This window comes from Sebastes fasciatus, chromosome 14 (genome assembly GCF_043250625.1).
Source record: "Sebastes fasciatus isolate fSebFas1 chromosome 14, fSebFas1.pri, whole genome shotgun sequence".
NCBI lineage: Eukaryota > Metazoa > Chordata > Actinopteri > Perciformes > Sebastidae > Sebastes > Sebastes fasciatus.
Genome location: NC_133808.1, coordinates 27,900,192 through 27,915,091, shown reverse-complemented (window position 1 = coordinate 27,915,091; position 14,900 = coordinate 27,900,192). Strand labels below are relative to the sequence as shown.

Sequence of the window (14,900 nt, the reverse complement as noted above, 5' to 3'; positions counted from 1 at the left end):
ACCAGAGTTAAAAAGGACTTCTTCAAAATTGGTTCCTTATTTAATGTGGACATGTGAAGTAAGTCCTTGTTCTGATGAAGTGTGGCCTAATTCACTGAGGACCAAAATAGTTTTTGACACCCTTTGATGGCTGGCAGGGGGAGTCAGAGAACATGCTGGCTGCTCACATCTCCCTCAAATAGAGTTTCTTTGTTCCTCTTATTGGAAAACTACAAGTACTTCAAAGAAACATGTGATTATTGCTTCTGAACGGCATCATATTTTGCCAACCATAGTAGATAGAAATGGATATCCTGTTTGGGAGTATGTGAACTTTCAATGCAGAACAATAATAAAACATCCCTTAATTAATAATTGATGATGAACTTGTGAGCTATTCCGCAGCTGGTGACCCAGACATGGAAAACTCCTCCATAAGTTAGATTCACCTGAAAGAAACTGACTTGAAAAAGAACCTATTGTGTGTTTTTAGAAGAAGATATTCGGCGAAAGTTTAACACGGTGACGCAGAATGGAAAAAAGTGGGACAAAGGAGAAGCTGCAAACATTGAGACAGGATTATAAAAGAGAATAAAGACCACAGTGACTGACGTTTATTCCTAATTCTTTTTAAAGCTCTAAATGCAGGGGGGAAGTTCAAAAGTTCATGGTAACAAAATACCTTTAGTTTCTAATCTAACATGTGACATAGATCCTCTAGGTTAGGTTATCTTTATTGTCCCGTGAGGGGAAATTTGTTTTACCGCCAGGGTTCACATAAAAACAGAATACAAAAGACAACGTCAATGACACGTAGCTAGAGTTAGAGCGGTAATGATTAATCGATTAGATGTCAACTATTAGATTAATCGTCAACTATTTTGATAATCGATTAATTGGTTTGAGTAATTTTTTAAGGAAAAAAAATCTTTAATTTCAGTTTCATAAATGTGAATATTTTCTGGTTTCTTTCCTCCTCTATGACAGTCAACTGAATATCTTTGAGTTGTGGACAAAACAAGACATTTTCTGACACTTTATAGACCAAACAACTAATCAATTAATCAAGAAAATAATCGACAGATTAATCGACAAAGGAAAATAGATGTTAGTTGCAGCCCTAATTAGAGCAGGGAAATGGAAATTCAATTGGAAATGCGAGTGTGCAAGGGAAGTGCAAAAAGTGCAGCCAGAGTGCTATATGCTATATTGAGCACATTAATAGCACTTAGGACGAAAGAGACGTGGAGTCTATGGGCCCGATCTTACACCCGCCGCAAAGCGAGGCTGAAAGGAAACAGACACACAGTTGTCATTTTCACGCCCAGCGCCCGCGGTTGGTCTTAAAATGAGGCGTGGTCAGGTGTTTTGTTGGAGCATTGCTATTTTGAAGTAGAAGAAAGCGTTATTGTAACAGTATTTTCCTGCTATTTAAAGGGGTATTTTAACGGGTGCTGTGAGATGACGACCAGAGGTCAAAAGCTTAAACTCCTTCAGGAGTGGATGGTGCTGGCAGACTGTATAGCCCTTCTAAGGACCTGCCTGTTATAAATGTCCAATAGCATAGCCTGACACCTCCCTGAAATCTTACTGGCTATTGTAACAAGACTTCCAAGTGTGTTCTTGTCGGACAGATTTAGATTTCCAAACCAAACAATAATACAAAAGGTTAAAACAGATTCCTCAACTTTTTAGTGGAAAGGTGTTTTGGTAAAGAGCACGTGGATTCTCCTCACCTGTGGAGCTGGAGGTATTCTCTGGGCCTGTTCAGAAGGTGCAGGAATCGGTCCACTATTTTATTCTTACCCACGCCCTAGGGAAGGAAACAAAACATTCAGCAACCAGCACAATTTAATGAAATGAATCTTAAAGCACCGACTGTGTTTCAGTGACATAGAGAGAGATAAAGAGGTGTCCGTTCCGTGTGTGGAGAGGCAGCGCTGCGAGGGAGAGCCGAGTGTTTGACGGTGCTACGTTGTGACAGGGGCCGTTTCTCTGGGACTCCCACTGGCTTCCCACAGAGCCGGCCTCTCCTCGGCCGGTCTGTCAGACGTCCAGTAAGCCGCTCTGACAGCTCCTAATGTCTCAGCTTCGCCCATGCGTGGTCATGTGCTCAGATTTGCAGATTGCTCTCCCATGCACACATAAACATCAATGCAGAAACACACACGGACAACCTCCCCTGAGCTACCAGTACAACCATGTCCACTTCACCACTCCTCCTCCTCCTCCTCCTCCTCTCTTCTCCCTTTAATCCTGCACATTAGGACCTGACTGGGGGCAGACAGTGTCCCCAAGGAAGTGCTACATACTTCCTCAGTGATCTGTGAGCGGGTGGGTGTAAAAGGGTGACATCAGGGTGCAGGGAGCTAGTTTCATAACACTTCCCTCCACGCTCAAACAAGGCTGACATGTGTGGCCTACTTCACTGAGGCCTACTTCACTGAGACCCCCTCTGCAGGCATAAGCTCTGCTTATTCTACATGACACCAAAGTGGGATCATAACAGTGATCATCTCTATGGATAAAGGCCGGGTCTCAACAGGGCTCTCTTCTGGGGACAGGGGACTTTAAAGTACAAGTATTTTGCACTTAACAAGCACTGTGATATGTCACTCACCTGGTTGCCCACCAAGAGGAGGTGCTCTCCTAGTAGAAAGTCTTTCAACATGTCTTCCATCACCATCATGTGCTGCAGAGAGATTTAAACAGACATTAGTTTTATGGACTCACACACACGTCGACTGGAAACCAGATGTGGTGAATTGCATTTCACATATTATGAAAAGGGGACTGTTGTCCCCGTTTGAAGATAAAAATTAATCTTAAAACCACACGGGGATTGTGCAAAACATTCAGAGATTTGCTTTCTCCTCCCCTCTGCTCTCCCTATGCCTTTTACAAACTGTGCTTCTGCTCTGAAGACAGAAAAACAGGTCATTCAATAAGTAGGGCATCCTCGTTGCTCTCATCCTATCTCACCCTCTTCCTTTCTTATTTTCAGTCTCCCATACAAGCAGGCTGAGCAAAAAGGGCAGAATGAGGACAGAGAGAAAAAAGAGAGTGGGAAAGAGAGAAATCTGGGTCACATGGCGCCATCAGTATTGCCAGAGGATGTCAGAGTGTCATTTCCATAGCTGGTTCTTCCCCGGACACCGGCCAATAAGACATGAGACATCCACGTCAAAGTAAACAAACACTGGTATATAAATATCTCACTTGGTAAAAAAACAACATCTACTTTAAATGGGCGTGTTATTTTATCCAAATCTAAAGTCTCCTCAACGTCAGTTGCCACAAAAAAATCCAAACCTGCTGTTGTGCTGAGCAGAGCAGTAACTGATAACTAGAAAACAAAAACATAGATACTTTTACATTACGTCTCCAGAGGCTGCTACTAACGGTGGAGCGTGAAGCTAGTCATTATAGTGTGATGTTAAGACAAGAGATCAATAAACATGAACTAAAACTAAACTAAAATGTTGCATTTACAGGCACAGTAGCTTAATGTGTGTTTAATATTAGAAGTTAAAGGGTAACTTTGGTATTTTTCAAGCTGGATACCGTCAATGTAAGTTCACTAAAAGTGTTTGTTTTTGCCAGCGACAGACTGTTATTAGAAGAATGAAATGTTTCCTTTACTTTTCGCTTGATCCGGTCTGTTTTGTTATCGCGTTTCTCGCTCGAAGAAGTCTCGTTCTCAAATCTCGCGTCGCATCCACATTGTGGAAATCATATAAATATTCAGCCATGACGTTGAAAATCTTTTAGATAACACTAAGCTATTACACTTTCTGTTCTCCAACACAACAAACTCTGCCCGGCTGCCACTCGCGTTTCCACCATGGATGTATTCCACTATTCCACCGCTGTCTTCCGGCAACACGTCACCTCACCAGATTTCAGAACGAGACTTCTCCTTGAGCGAGACTCTTTCCATAATGTTGTCAGACACTTCTAATAACAATCAGAGCCTGTCATGGCAAAAACAAGCAGTGGATGTAAATGACGGTGTCAGCTTGCCCCTATAGCACCATATTACAGCCTGTGAGCAGCTGCCGTCTACAGCGCTCTCCCTCAATACTGGACCAATTAAAAAAATTGTTGTCTCTATTAGTCAGTTAGACACAAAAATATGGGAAATAGTGTCCAGCACATAACAAACTCTGTCAACACCGGCACTATGCAGCATAATGTTCTCAGACACTTATAATAACAATCTGAGCCTGTCAGTGGCAAAAACGAGCGCTTTTAGTGGACGTACATTGACGGTGAGGAGTTGCAGACCATTTAAGCGTTCTCCCTCAATACTGGACCAATTTAAAAAATTGTTGTTCCCATTAGTCACTTAGACACAAAAACATGGGGAAATAACTTGAAAAATATAGAAGTTACCCTTTAAAGTTGCATTTAAAAACGTAAAGATGTAGGAGAAATCTGTCTATCTGTACTGGCCGTTGTTGAAAACTTCTGATTTCAGCTTCTTCCGTTCTGTGTTTCTCTAAAAGCACACTGACTCATCGCTGCCGGCATAGAGGCAAGCGCATTTCAGCGCTGAACATGTACAGTGACAAAAGTAGGACTGGGAGGAACGTGGAGTTCTGCCCGTTTTCACACCTACGGTATGCAAACTTGGACAATCACTGCATGAAGCGGGGGTGACTGGCGCATTTTTGGTGTCTGAAAGTTACAAAAACTGGCAAATCCTAACATACCCGACTTCTCACTGCTTCCATCCTGTCTGACCAACCAAACTCTCTAATAGAGCATGACGTCTGTTTCTATCCGTTTATAGATTTAAGGTATGTGCTGTTCTGATTTTTGCATGACCTTTGCTCTTTGTTGTAACGATCACGACTACAACCATTCAATGAAATCAACAATGCGTGTTCCTCTGCTGCACACACAGAGAAATACAGAGCAGAATTACAGTCAGATTGCTGCCTTATCCAATAAAATCCACCAATAACAGCAATCAGAGGTCAGTTCCAGTGTACTGGGGCAGATTTTACTGCTGGGCTGGGACTGAGATTAGCATCTCTGAGACTCCAGTGTTTCTGAAAAGAGCCCGAGAGGCAACAATGAAGAGCACGGCCCTGGAAAATATCAGCTAATACCAGAACTAAAAGTACAATCCTTCATAATGAAATAATGTCACACACTGCAATAAGAACAGAGTAATATTAACAACAAGGAAGAAAGAGGAATGAGATCAGAGTTGGTGTATGACCCCAGTGGAATGAACAATGAATAAACAGAGCGATCTTTCTCAGTTTGAGAGAAAATAAACAAAAACAGCGGATTATTCATTATTGTTTCTAATCCGGCTTTTTGCCCTTATGTTAGAAAATGTGGGTCATGTCCTGGAAATAAATGTATTTTACAAGCACACAAGGATTTGGTGAAATGTTGTGTTGCAGTTTAAAGCTTCGGTTTGGACTGATATGTGTCTCGCTAAGTATATTCGGTTGTGAGTGAGTGTGTAATTACCTGGGGATTATCATAGAAGAGCACGTCTGGAACCTTCATTTTCTCGCTGGCGTTGTACACGGGGGCCGACACACTGCCAATAGTCAGCACGCCATCCTTTACCGTACCTAGAGAGATACAGGGGATGCAGTCACTGTATGTGTGTGTATGACAATAGGGGGATTAAACAAAGTCTTCTGATGTTCGTTACTAAACAAACAACTCCACTAGAACTTCTTCAATCTCATTTACTGAAGGAGGGAACTGTTCCTTATTCCCCCAACCCACATTTTGACTTCAGTCTTGCAGTCTGCCAGACTTTCGCTTCTTTAAACCTCTGGACTTGTGAGACCTGTTTAACCTTTTAAAAATCTAGTGTACTCGACGCAACATCCGACACCGTCAACCATCTGCTAATCAAACTGCAAAACTCTATTTACTTTATGAAACGTAGTTAGAGACATTGAACAGTTGAATAAATCTGATCTAGATAGCTGACTGGGACTTACAACTGAAGTCATGAGTGTGTTCAGCAGGATCTGGCGTGTCCTGTATGGAGCAGTTGGCGAGGTTTTTATCAAGAGAGGCTCGGGCCAGGCTGGGCAGGAACCTAAAACACACAGGCACACAATCATATTGCATTCAAATAAAAAAAAAAAAACACTTTTATCAAACACGAATGAACAAAGTGCATCACAACCTAGATGTAGTGTGTGTATCTGTGTGTTTCTGTGTGTACCTGGAAAGACAAGCCTTATTGACAGCGTGAGCGATGCTCTCCTCGGGGTACTGAGAGAGACGGCGACAGATCCTCAACAGCTGTCTGGTGGAGAGAGACGAGGCCAGAGACTGGGCCTGGAGACACACACACAATACACAAATAAATCACTTACATCACACACACATAAACAAACTAATAGGCGCGCACCCACACACACACACACACACACACACACACACACACACACATGCACTTACTGTGGGGTCGTTTGTCTTGCGGAGACTGTGTGTGAGGTGCAGTAGCTGCTCTGCTGCTTCCTTTGGAACATTACGAGTCTAAAAAGGAAGAGAAGAAGAAAGAGAGAAGGGCTGATGAAGAGGATGGTATTTAGATAAGGAGGAAAAGGGATTTAAGCAACAGAATAGCTTTTTTTCCAGTTGACACATACACTGCCAGTTTATTAGGTACACCTAGCTAAAACTAATACAGTCTAATCCAACAGTCTTGCTATAAATGATACCCTCATGAAGGTCATAAGGTTCAGTTGTTGATTAAACTGTGTGATTATTTTGGAGGATGTAGTTTGTGCTGCTGTTGAACTGTATTACATTACACAAAGACGAGAGGTTATGTACAGATGTGGGACCAAGTCATTGTTTTCCAAGTCACAATGAAGTTTCAAGTCTTTGCACTCAAGTCCTAAACTTTGAGTTTCAAATCCAGTCAAGTCAGTTTATTTATAAAGCACACATAAAAACAACAGGAGTCTACCAAAGTGCTTTCCAGTCGAGGCAGATGGGTTAGGATCTGCCTCAACACAGGCATACATTATTAAAAACATAAAAGGCAATAAAACATGGCACAATACAATATAGCAATAAAGAAAGGTAAAAAAACAAACAAATAAGAAGTAAGGAGGAATAGAATAATTCCATCATAAGTAACACAATGACAGAATTTGTGACTATTTTGGTCATTGGTTTCATACACTTTCTTTAATAACACATCTAAAAGCAAAGGAGAAAATCTTATCAAATGGGGGTCTGTGGTGTAATTTGTGTCAGGTTAGGGATCTCGGTGTTTGAGTGGTTAAGATGCTAATCATAACAAGGTTCAACCCCCCACCTCTCTCTCTCTGTGTTATCTGTCATCTTCAGGCTGTGCTGTTGATTTAGCCTTTCATTTGATAGTATGACAGTATAGAGACAGGGTGACCACACAGAAATAAACATTATGTTTGAGTCAAATACTATCACCGCATCTAACCCAACATCTAACTGAATGGTAAGTTTGTTTGTGCTGACATGGGAACCAAATCGTGCAACAAAACATCCCAGCGAATGGCCAAACAAGGTCTGTATTTCACTTTGTGTTCAAGGCCAACGAGTTGTTTAGCATTACACCTTACAGTGGCGCTGCCAAGTCTCCATTTATTTGGACGAACTCCTGTTGCTGAGCTCCACAAAAGGCCAATAATGAAGTGTCACACCCTGCACTGGATCTTGTTTACCAACTCGGTTTGTTTCGTATGGAGTCCTGGCTAAAGGAAGCAATATCATTATAACTGTATTAGCGCCTGCACTGTTAAACTCTACACAGAAGTCTCTCCCTTCCCTTTAACTAGCTAATGACACATCAAAAGGCAGCGTCCAGAATAGAGTCGTCTTTCATATTTGGAAGCTTTCATGTCTCTGACAAAACAATTTTCAACTGTTCAAAAAGCTTTGAGGCAAGAAATAGAAGATAATACAAATTAATGAAACAGCAGGGAAGCTAAAACGGTTATTGAAGACATTTGTAGGAGCTGCTGGTGAGACCGCCGACACTATTAACACTGTTTCATTAACAAACTCACCCTTTTGAGTAGGGCTGTGGATTGGCAAGAATCTGGCGATGCAATATGTATCAGGATGTAATGTCATGTAATTTTAAGAAAACTGTCATAGTATAAAGAGCACACCACCATATGCAGTATGAATTTCCAGAACAGTGTGATCTGCATTTATCACAGTCCCTGTAACATCCAGCATCATAGCACTATGTAGAGAGGGCACATACATTGAGAAGGCGCATCTCTTTGCAAATGAAAAACATTATTGACTGAGTTAATCTTTGCATGTTAAGTATTCATTCAAATTCGATACAGTGTTTTTGAGACTCGATACAGCATCACAAAATATAATATTGCAATACTCAATATTTTTTTATATTTTCTTACACCCCTACTTTTGAGTTTCCTGTACCTTTAAAACTTAAGAATTACCGCCTCGCAGTTGTATGCCTCCGCCAACCAGTCAAGTTGCAGTTTGTCGGTCCAAAATGCCATCAATTCATCATTTTATTCAATTAGGCATTTGTGTGAAATTGTCAAAATTAGCATATGAATTCTTGAGTTATGAGTTATTTATCAAAAACATGTTTTGCGAGGTCACAGTGACCTTTGAACACCAAAATCTGTGTGGACATTTGTGCCAAATTCCTGAGATATCGCGTTCACGAGAATAGAGCGGCCGGACAGACGACCTGAAAAAATAATGCCTCAGGCCACAGCAGTCGCTGGCGTGGAGGAATAAAAATAACATACCGTCTTTAACAATTTGATACTCTACATACTAAAATGTAACCTTGTTCAAATTCCTTGATTTAAATAGACGTGCCAAACCACAGCTAAATGTGTGTGTGTGTGTCTCACCAGTCCCTGTATGAGGTCCATCTCCTCTGCTCTGGCCATGGGGGTGACGGTGTGGTAGAGGAACATAGTGAGCAGCTCTGGGCCCAACCACTGCTGCTGACCTCTGCTGTTGCTGCTGCTTGTACTGGCACCCACAACGGGGGGCTCCGCCAGAGCCAACACCCTGAACGCTGGATGGATGGGGAAGATTGACCTGAAAATACACACACACACAGACCGGACAACAGTTACACACTGGCAGTGGATGACACACACAGTTGAACATCTGTTCAGCCGTGTTCAAGTGGATGTGGAGTGCAGGTGCACATGGTGTTTATCACGGATACATACTGTATGTGTGTGTGCACCCAATCTATGTCAGGGACTATGTGATCCTCTGATACAAGAGGACAGCTACATCCATGTCTATCACCCCACAGAGACGCCCACACTGTAACGGGATATATATACTCTAATGTGGGCGGAGGCGGGCGCTAACCGTCGTCACCGTCACTGGATGAGTGTGTGGGAAGACATTTCGTATATGAAGATATCAGAGGTTGTTATTATCGGGCTTAACCAAGTGCATACTTTACTCCACTCTCCATCCATGCGTTACAAAATAAAAGGTACTTTTGAGTTTGTCTCGTCCACACACTCACTTTCTCTCTGTCTTGCTCTCTCTATTCAGTCTTGTAATGTGGTCAGTTACATAATTAGACATCAGTAACAAACTAAATTGCGGTCTAATCCAAATCTGATTGGTAAACGGTAACAATTTGCCGCTCTGAAGTCAGACGCCCCGGCATGTGGTTTCTATCTGTTGCTATTGGAGACAACATGAACTATCAGGGGAACAGGGACACGATCCGTTTTAATCTTCTGCCTCGAGCAAAACTGGGCTGCATGTGTCTTTGTTTTGGTTGCGGTATTGGGCTGAAAGGTTTACAACAGGAAAAAAACTGCTGCTGGCGGGAGTGATCAGAATCTGAGCAGGAGCGGGACGATGCATCTGCGGCAGCGGGCGGACATGTTCAGAAATCCTGCAGGAGTCCTGTGCAGACCTCCAACCCACAAAACACACACAGATACACACAGCCAGTGAGGAGAAGAGGAAGCAGCAACACATGTGCTCATACACACACATTCACATACATATACTGTATGTACACACTGTTGCCTAGCAACTTGCTGGTTCTTTCTCATCCATCTCTGACTTTGTCATATCTGTGTTTGATACACCAGGATCCTTAAATGTTGAACTGGATATTACTAAAACCTGTACTGTAATGCACGGTAAAATCCTGGTGGACACACACACATACACACACACACACGTTTTGTCTGAGCCACAGGAGTGGAGGAAGAGGAAGTGGGTTTATTTCAGCACAGACGCCCCACCACAAACATCCTTCCTGCCAGTTTAGGTGGGTTTTTAAGAGTGCATGTACACACACACACACACACACACACACAAACACACACATACACACACTTTAGGAGTCGAACACAGGGAGCAGTTAAGGTCAAGACCAAACAACGGTCATTCACGAACAATATATTAATGCCGAGCAGTAAAACAATGTAAAACGCTGTGTCATAGTTTTATAAACCACTGTGCGGTGCTCTGGTATCTAATAAGACTTCAAACACATGAATCTATTACTAAAACTGGCCTCCTAGATCATATTTTCAACACTCCCCCACCACTGCAGACCCAAGCATTCTGTTAACTTTGGGCTATTTTCAGTCTGAACACCTGGTCAGACTCCCTCCCTCCCTGACAGGAGGCTCAGAAGAAGTTGGATGATGTGAATACTAATCCAGAAGGGAGGAGTAAGATTCAACACAAACATACATCACTCTCCTCTTCATTGATGGGACTATAAGCGGTATATCTATTGTGTACTCCGCCCTCTACACGGGTCAGACTCGAGTCAGATTCAAGTCACAAATTTGATGATTTTGGATTCGACTTGACAAAATAAAAACTTACAACTCGACTTGGACTTTTAACACCAGTGACTCGTGACTACATTTGGACTTGAGCCTGTGTGTACCTCTCTTGCAGCTGCTGGTCACTGAACTGCAGTTCTTCCTTCAGCGTCTGGTATCTGTCCCACCTCAGCAGCCTGGTGCCATCGTACAGATCCAACTCCCGGTCATGGAGTAACCTGGGACACCAAGCACAGTGGAATGAGATGGGAAGTGTGTGTGTTATTGCTATTTACAGCACTATCTCCCTTCACTTCTGAAAAGCAGCCATATAACATATATATAACACAATACAGAAGATATTACAAGCAATACAGGAAACTGTATATTTGTAGCAAACTGAAGTACCTGGACAGCACAGCCAGGGTTCCCAGGTTGACCCGGTGTATACCGTCCAGAAGCAGCAGCTTGCCCTCAATGGCAGCGGTGACCAGCGGAGACGGTCTCCACGCCGTGTCTCCGTTAGGGAGAGTGTACCTCTGCTGGAGGAGGTCCCTGGCTGTCATGTCCTGGAAGGATATGGACACCAAGTGACAAAGTTAAAAGAGGTGAAGGGATTGAGAGCAACGTAGGGGAGGTGGTTCAGTGTGCTAGTGTCACTATCTGTTCTTCTGCCCACATGATCTGGCCCCGCTGCTACATCTGATATCGCCGCTTTACAGATAACAGCTAATGGCACATTTGTGTTCGGAGGGGAAATGTCTGTGGAGCAGGACTGTCACATTCACTATCACGCTGCCGTGTCATGAGAGAGACGGAGGCTAGAGGAAGGAAGACAAGCGGAGTTGCACAATTTGTTCCAGGCAGTGATTACTGATCTGCTAACTGATCCACAGCAAGAAGACATTTTGCATTAAAGGGGACATATCATAGAATAGTGCCTGTGTTCATACATCTGAGTATCTGGAGCGCCTACCAACCCACAGACTGTGAAATAAGACAAACCCGTCAGTTTTTTGTGGGCTGTCTAGATCTTCCTATGTCACCTGGAGGCTTGAGAACTACCTTTGCAAAGGTGCACCATATTTTTCTCACAAGCCAATCAGAGCAGACTGGGCTTTTTAAATAGACAGGCGCTTTCAGACAGAGGGTGAATACATTTTTTTAACATTAAAGCATGTAAACATGTTTTAGTAGACACCCAAAATACAAGTATGAACCTGGAAATGAGCTTAATATGTGACCTCTAAGTCAAAAACCAGCTGTATATTTTCCATTTGGAGACTAAGACCAGGAGGAAGCCATGGATGCTCATGTGACCTCCTCTGACATTCAGAATTAAGCATCATTAATGGGGTGACTGCTGACAGAGTGTCTGGTCTCCTCAGCCACAGGGACAAATCACTCTCTCTGTTTTTGGTAACCTACCAACATCATGAGTGTCTGCAGCAGACCTGAACACATTATTATTCTTCATTTTTTTAATGCAAAACAGAGAAAGGGCTTTTATTATTTTTATGTTTTTTTTTCCTATTGAGGGACACACGCCGACAAATAATATATTTATATTCCACGCTAGCCTTACATGTCGCTTTGTTTTCCTAAAATGGGATTGTCAGCGCTGACAAGATGAATAACCCGGCGAAGGATTCCACAACTCCCGCAGCACAAGTCACCCCCCGACCTCAGCCAGCTAAAAATAGCTGCAGCATAATGCATTAATACATAAGTCTTCAGCGCACACATGTTTCCTGCACAATCATCACCCGGATGACTACATTCCCCAGAATCACTCACACTCTGATACACACATACACACACTAGGAGGATTTCCAAAGCTTTAAATGCATAGACATATCCAGTATATTGTAGCAGTCCTCCTTGGCTCTCTATCTACCAGTCAGTGTCAGTTTGTGGCCTGACGGGTGGCCTGAGGTCCAGGTAATGAAAACCAGATGTTTGTTTTTAGCCAAACCGCTGTCCTAATCCTGCATAAACTTACTCCATCCCACTACACTGTACCTTCCCTGGCTTTACATGTGTGAGATGTACAGTCACACAAACTAGAGTTACAATTTCGCATCTTAAACCATGACCTCCATCACTCTGCAGACTGGGAGCAATTAACCGGCTCATCAACTGATTATATAGCAAGGGTGGAAAGAATCCTTTGCATTACTTCTGCTACATATGCTTGTGGTTAAAAAGCCACAAGTGTGAGAAAATCCTGGTGAAAGAGGAGAGCATTTTCTTCTGATGAACCCATTTCTATTTTAGAAGGTCTTCTTTGATAAAAAAAAAACTACCCCTTCCACGCTGTGCACAATGTGCTTGCCCCACATCACAGGTCAAAAACTGCGTCCGAGTCTCTGCCAGTGATATGGTAGACATGATAAACTGTAGTATAAAATATTCAATGAAATAAGGAACGCTTACTTTGACAAGTTCAACTCTGTAATTTCAGATTTCTTAATGACTTCTCAAAATGAAAAATACTCCCAGGAGAAGGAGACAAGTTGTATGTATTTGTTGAAACGTGATTGGGGAAATGGTTCCTGAGTGAATTATTCCGTTCCTACATACAGTCCATGCCATTACTGTTAACTGGAGATTCATTTCAATATGGCTACTGTACCCTTTCAACCTTCCCTAAAGATAAACATAGGATATACTGTATATCATTAACAATATTGTTATTGTGTTCTTTTGTATTTTGATGCTTTGGCAACATTTGTCTTGAACTTGAGCCCCTTTAAATCTGAATATTAAATGCAGATAGCTTCAGACTTGAAATACAGTTTTTATTTACCTGGTAGAGCATGACCGGCTCGATGCTGTAACCCAACATCTCAGCGAACTCTTTCGCAATCACTGACTTGCCACAGCCCTAGAAAGAACAAAACGATTGTTATTAAGACCAGAGATCCCGTACACCATGTGTACTGTACTGGTGGTGTATACTGTACAGTATGTGTTAGCTACCTTGGCTCCTATCAGACATAAGTCCTTAACCATGTGTGACTGCATCATCTCAGCCATCAGCTGGGAGTGGCTCGGCGTACTGATGAAGGTCGGGCTGCTGTTGGGTGGACGCAGCTCCTTGATGCCGGCTGGAACCTAAAGATTGATGGTGGTAACAAATAACCACGAAAGAGCAACCGACAACTTCATCACGGGGAAATATTCCTTCAAATAATAATTCACAGACTTATCAGCATCAGTGACACACGGCTGGGAACAAACTCGACTGTATGTTCCAACAACATGGCGTTATCATACAAGCTGTGAGATATACAGCACTGCATATTAAAAGCCAAACGAATTACAGCTGCACATAAAAGAAAACTTCAAAGAGTTAATGATCCTGATATAATTTGTTTGGCTGAAAGATCAACACCACAATTCATAGAAGTCTGGAATAGCTCTGTTCTCCCAAACCCCACACACAGTGACTCATTCACAAACACCGTTTTATCATCCAAGAAGAAGAACTAAAGTCTGATAAAGATGTTCCCTTAAGACACTTTACAGAGTATCAGTCAGAGATTAATGGTCACGCTACTGATACTGATACACTGCATCTGTGTGTGGCCTGTCATGGGATAATGGACATCTCTGTGAAATGTATGACTCACTGAGTGTTTTGTCAGAAACCTATTAGTTCAGAGTTTGATGAAGGCCTAGCGGTCACACTCACAGGGGACAGTCAAATTACTACGAGGAACTTTAATTTGATGGTGATTTTTGGCGGTCGGTCCCTGTGTCTCCGAGCACCAGATTCCCTATAAAAAAACTCTCATTTTACTGCAGCAGGTTCTGACAGTCTGCCCTTTTTTTCATGAGCGAGTCCCTGTTTTGTTTGCCTCTCTCACATGAATGAGGAAGCACTTGCACCAGTACTGCCCACGGGTGACGCAACACATTCCTGCCAATGGTTTCACACTATTCCACTCATCTACAGGTGACTTTAATGCGCCAAGATACGCAGCAATTCGCCAGCAAAGGCAGTGACGAAGGAGACTGCAGGATGCAACATGGATGTAAACAGTGCAGGATAGGTCATCTTTAACAGTGGCAGCAGGAGCAGCACTTTCTGTCTTTAAAGCCCCAATCCACGTTCAGAAT

The 14,900-nt window shown here is 42.7% G+C and overlaps 1 protein-coding gene across 1 annotated transcript in view; it reads right to left on the bottom strand.

Annotated features, from left to right (window-relative positions):
• vwa8 (von Willebrand factor A domain containing 8) overlaps positions 1-14,900 on the bottom strand; it is a 76,337-nt gene that overhangs the window by 47,214 nt on the left and 14,223 nt on the right. Inside the window, exons 11-21 of the mRNA XM_074657670.1 lie at positions 13,758-13,892; positions 13,585-13,662; positions 11,184-11,344; positions 10,901-11,014; positions 8,862-9,054; positions 6,427-6,504; positions 6,188-6,303; positions 5,958-6,058; positions 5,470-5,576; positions 2,600-2,671; positions 1,716-1,792 (exon numbers count right to left, since the gene is read on the bottom strand). Of these exons, the coding sequence (XP_074513771.1) occupies positions 1,716-1,792; positions 2,600-2,671; positions 5,470-5,576; positions 5,958-6,058; positions 6,188-6,303; positions 6,427-6,504; positions 8,862-9,054; positions 10,901-11,014; positions 11,184-11,344; positions 13,585-13,662; positions 13,758-13,892 (1,232 nt within the window). The remainder of the gene's footprint in view (positions 1-1,715; positions 1,793-2,599; positions 2,672-5,469; positions 5,577-5,957; positions 6,059-6,187; positions 6,304-6,426; positions 6,505-8,861; positions 9,055-10,900; positions 11,015-11,183; positions 11,345-13,584; positions 13,663-13,757; positions 13,893-14,900) is intronic.